This window comes from Benincasa hispida, chromosome 12 (assembly GCF_009727055.1).
Source record: "Benincasa hispida cultivar B227 chromosome 12, ASM972705v1, whole genome shotgun sequence".
In the NCBI taxonomy this organism is placed as follows: Eukaryota; Viridiplantae; Streptophyta; class Magnoliopsida; order Cucurbitales; family Cucurbitaceae; genus Benincasa; species Benincasa hispida.
Genome location: NC_052360.1, coordinates 17,593,941 through 17,598,502, shown reverse-complemented (window position 1 = coordinate 17,598,502; position 4,562 = coordinate 17,593,941). Strand labels below are relative to the sequence as shown.

Sequence of the window (4,562 nt, the reverse complement as noted above, 5' to 3'; positions counted from 1 at the left end):
TTGAGAAATATGGTGCAATTTCAAACTTCAATGGATGAGTTTGATAATCACTTACATGAATGTTGATCATATGGTGAAAGTTTAATCACTTACATGAATGTTGATCATATGGTGAAAGTTTGAATTTGATAAACATTTTTTAATATTGTTGATGTATCATGAAAATTGAATCTTTTCTTTGATTTAAAAGAGTAAATAGTTACAAATGAGTAACAAATACTCTGTTTTGCTAGTAACCACTAAATCTAAAGAATACACTGAATAGTTGTAAATAATAACTGACCGCAATATATTAGTGTATAATAACCCTTCCATAAAAAATAGAGACAAAATGGGAAGGTAAAAATCCTCACCTTGGCTGTTTTATATATACTATAAATTGATTTTCCAACCATGTAAATATTCTTTACGAAAGAGCGGGAAAAGTTCTCTTATTTCACGCCATTTTGCATCCATCTTCTTCTCATCAGTCGTCATTCATCAGAGCTCCATCTTTCTTCTCCTCTTATCTCTCAAAGCAGAGAAATTTTAAATCGTAAGCCCTAGAAAGATGCAGATTAAGTTGAAATGTAACTGTGGCGAAACCAAATGCTTGGAATGGGCCGTCGTTGAGTTGCAAGGCGTAGTTGAACCTCAATCCACCTTCCAAGATCGCCTTCAAAACCTCGAAATCGGCATTCTATGTCGGCCCTCCGCTCAGGTACTTTCTTTTAACTTTCTCATTTATCCATCATTTAACGGTTCCATCAATTTCTTCTTGTTTTGTATCTAATTCTCAGCCACTGTTGTAACCCTAGAATTGAATTCCCTCACAATTTACATTACTTAGCTTTTTATAAGACGAATTAGATACTAGATCTATCGAATTGAAATGGATTTCTCCTTCAAATTCACCTTCCTCTTACTGTACTGATTGTTGATTTCACCTAATTGAAGATGAATTTGCAAAATTGGTCTCCAAGAGTGATTTTCGTTCCTTAAACTCTTTTTTTTTTACATTATTGGTGATTTGTAGCATTAAATTAGTTGCCTCTAATTCTTTCAATTGATTGAGGGTTTTTTTTGGGTTTGTAGGAAGTGTATACTTTTACAGTAGGGTACCATGAGCTGACAGGAAGCAAAGTGCCTTTGAAGAAGCCGTTGTTGGTGTTGAAGAAAATGAGGTCCGTGGATGAGGATCAGAGTAGCGATGCCAAATCGGCTAATGCAGAGTTGGAAGTCATTGGGATAATCAGGCAGAGGATTCTGTTTAAGACCAGACCAAAGGCCCTCATATCCAGTACGTTTCTAAAATCCGGCTAGATTTTGAAAATGTTACTTTGAAAGTAAGCTTATGCAATAACGAATTTATTGGTAAAGAAAAATTCAGTTTCAGAGAATAGATCATATAAAACCAAATGGTAAACAAGTCTATATACTGAACAATGTAAAACTTGCAACATCAATGGAAGTTTCATTGTGTTTTGTTTCTAGCTGCGAACATAAATAACAGGGAACGATCTGAATGTCAATAGATTTAGATTTAGACTTGTGTTTTGGCCCTAAAACCCAAATAAAGTCACTTGCCAAGGGTTATCTTGCTAATTTTTGTTTCTAAAGGACCTGCAAATAGAAAGATAAGAAGGATTTTTAGGCACTACACTACAGCTATAGGGTTTTGACAAAATAAGAGGAGCAATTCAAGGAAGTGATGAGCTCCAATCACTATAAAGAGAGTCTGTATCTTTGATAGGGATGGTCATTCAAATCGCAAAAATCGAACCGTTTCTAAAAGCCAAACAAGATACCAAACTGAAAACACAGTGAAATCGAAAAATGTGGTTCGGTCCGGTTTGAAGAAATTTTGAAACTAAATTAATTCGGTTTAGTTCGGTTTAAATATCGAAAATCGAATTTGAAACCGAACCGAATCATTTTTAACTAATATTTATTTATTTATTTATATATTTATATATAAAAAAAAGAGTAAACCCGAATTTAAAACCGAATCATTTTTAATTAAAAAATATATAACATAGGTTTTTTAAAAATACCAAAACCGAACCAAACTGCATATGTGATTCGGTTTGGTTTAGTTCGGTTTTACATATTAGAAATTTGGTTCGGTTCGATTTGACCACCAAACCGAATCATTTCCACCTCTAACCTTTGATTTCAAATCATCCTAGTTTAAAAAATTTATGTTGGTGTACTAACACTAATTAAGTTTCCTTTTTATATTCTTTGGTCTGAGAGTGGAGCAAAGGGTGTGAACGGTACTAAACTATTTTGTGTGATTGTAATAATTTTTCATACTATAGATTTCTTTTCAGTGGGTTGAGATTTTCTCCGGTCTTTTAGTTTTTCACTTAAATTCTGGTGTTTGCTACTTTTGTTGTTTTCTTTTAATTTCTCAATTATTTCATGCTTATTCCTGGATAGAAGTAGATTTTTTCGAACAAAAACCTTGATTGTTAAGCGTTGGTTTTGGTAATGCTTCCATAATCTCATAGTTTATCTGTTTTACAAATGTTCTTGTTCTTTCACTTTCTAATCTTGATTTTCTAAATGAATTGAATACATGTAAAGGGACCTGGCCATTATCTCGGATCTGGCCTTGAATGTATAAAGTTTTGTAAATTAACAGAATCTGTTCAATAGGTGGTACAACTGTTTTGAATTTTAAGAATAACATTAAATTTAATATCCCAAGCATGGTTTATTTTCTGTACAGAGATGTTTTCTTTCACTTCTTTTCTCTTCTTTGGCGCAATGTGTAATCCTTATTATGGTTTTTCTTCCTACAGAACCACAGCCATTGGTTAAGGAAAGGTCCCGCGCTTCAGGATCTGCAGTGACAGGCCAAACAACATGACTCTATGTGTAAAGGTGAAATCTATCCATATCTTCACTGGGTTAGATTCAATCAGAAAGGTTGAATGAAATTATTCATTCATTCACTCATCTATATATATTTATGTTATCAACCAGGAAAAGAAGAGAGGAAAAAGAAAATATTATCAATCCTAGTTCCAAGAATACTGTCATCAGTAAGTTATTTTCCAACTTCACACATAATGTAAGATACAACCTTATTCTCAGGCATATTGACATTTTTTCCAAAATTGCATGTTTAAATTTAATTTTGGTCCCAAAATCGCTACCATTTTGTTCCTTAAATTTCTTAAACATTTCATTTGGTCCCTAAGTTCCAAATTCAAAACCATTGTAGTAATTGTCATGGACTATCAGGTCTCAAATTTAGATTCATGATGTAAAAAAAAGAAAAAAAAGATTAAATATACTTTTCTAGGTTAAAAAAAAGAGATAACAAATTGGATATCAAATTCTAAATTAAAAGAAAAAAAAAACAAAGAAAGAAGGGATAACAAGTTGAATATAGATTTATAATAACTAAGAATAACAAATAACTATAGATATACATTTGTATAACATCAACGAAATAATGAGAAAAATGCCAATGAAGTATTAGATACAAAATTAAACCTAAACTAATAAACAACCACCTATCACAAAAGGTACTTTTCTTTGTCATGCAAACAACCCCATCAACAGTAGCTTATTTGATTACATAACCCACATTATTGCTGAGTTTCTTGCTTTTCTCTAACCCATCTCATTATGAATGTAAAAGCTTTTTAGTATGCCATCTTTGGTCAACAGCGTTTGATTAGGGTGTAGTATAAGAATTCGATAACTATTGATATTACGAGTTATTTGTACCTTACCAAACTTGTTTCTTGCACCTTTAACTACTTTATGATGCTATTTTATGAACAAATCATCTTAAATCATGCAAGAATGTGAAAGTTATATACAACTGCAACTTCACATTGACCAATGCTGCATGTTTTCAGCAGATCATCACAAACTGAGTTATTTTTGGCACCTACTTTTCAAAGACAACCATACACCACTATGCCTATAACAAGGGAACTTTATTCATTACTCAAGCGGGAGGCCCATTGCCAAAGGAAAGGAACCCTAGGAAACTAGATGGCGAAAGCTCTTGATTCAAGAGTATTTGGGTTATAACTCAGCTCAATCCCCTTTGGAAAAAGAAGGATTGAGTAATCAAGTGGCTAAATTCATATAGCTTGTTTTGCTTTTACTTTGTTTATCATCTAATCTAGTATAGATTTAGTCATTAATCGACTCCTGACATAGAGCGAGATAGGATCATAAAGGGTTGTATGTCTATTTATCTATATAATACACTACTTTGTCACTCAAATGTGCTAGTGCAAGTGTGCGTTACACATTGACATACACAAAACGAGTATTTCAAGATTGATCTACAAAGAAAATTTGCGCTCATCAAAATTAGAACAAAACTCAAAATTGCATTGAGGCAAGTTAACCAGTTGGAACAAGGGCATGGTAACAATGAGAACTAATGAACAAAGATAATGTCAATCTAGTTGTCAAGCTCATTCTCACTCAATTTGGGTATTTGCCCGTAACTCGACTCTTTCGGTGTTGAAAAATGCTATTACAATACGGACACACAATAAACACTAAATACTCCCAAATAGAAGATTTAGTAAATCAAATTATTAAAA

At 32.6% G+C, this 4,562-nt stretch overlaps 1 protein-coding gene across 5 annotated transcripts; it reads left to right on the top strand.

The window, feature by feature from the left end:
• The first annotated feature begins 395 nt into the window (after nucleotides 1-395).
• On the top strand, nucleotides 396-4,302 carry LOC120092741 (putative uncharacterized protein DDB_G0287975). 5 transcript variants are annotated; one of them, XM_039050918.1, is made up of 5 exons: nucleotides 396-700; nucleotides 1,075-1,279; nucleotides 2,787-2,868; nucleotides 2,971-3,029; nucleotides 3,861-4,302. In XM_039050918.1, exons 1-3 carry the CDS (start codon nucleotides 551-553, stop codon nucleotides 2,852-2,854), a joined length of 423 nt encoding a protein of 140 aa, XP_038906846.1. In that variant the 5' UTR covers nucleotides 396-550; the 3' UTR covers nucleotides 2,855-2,868; nucleotides 2,971-3,029; nucleotides 3,861-4,302. The 5 variants fall into 5 exon arrangements, with proteins under 5 accessions (XP_038906846.1, XP_038906847.1, XP_038906848.1 ...); XM_039050919.1 differs by having other exon boundaries at nucleotides 3,858-4,302; XM_039050920.1 differs by having other exon boundaries at nucleotides 2,971-3,058.
• Nucleotides 4,303-4,562: the final 260 nt, after the last annotated feature.

Bases quoted from the DNA above. Each gene is read 5' to 3' on its own strand.
- LOC120092741 (XM_039050918.1), top strand. From the start codon at position 551: ATGCAGATTAAGTTGAAATGTAACTGTGGCGAAACCAAATGCTTGGAA. The intron at 701-1,074 runs GTACTTTCTTTT...TTGGGTTTGTAG, and splicing joins TATGTCGGCCCTCCGCTCAG to GAAGTGTATACTTTTACAGT. The intron at 1,280-2,786 runs GTACGTTTCTAA...TTCTTCCTACAG, and splicing joins ACCAAAGGCCCTCATATCCA to AACCACAGCCATTGGTTAAG.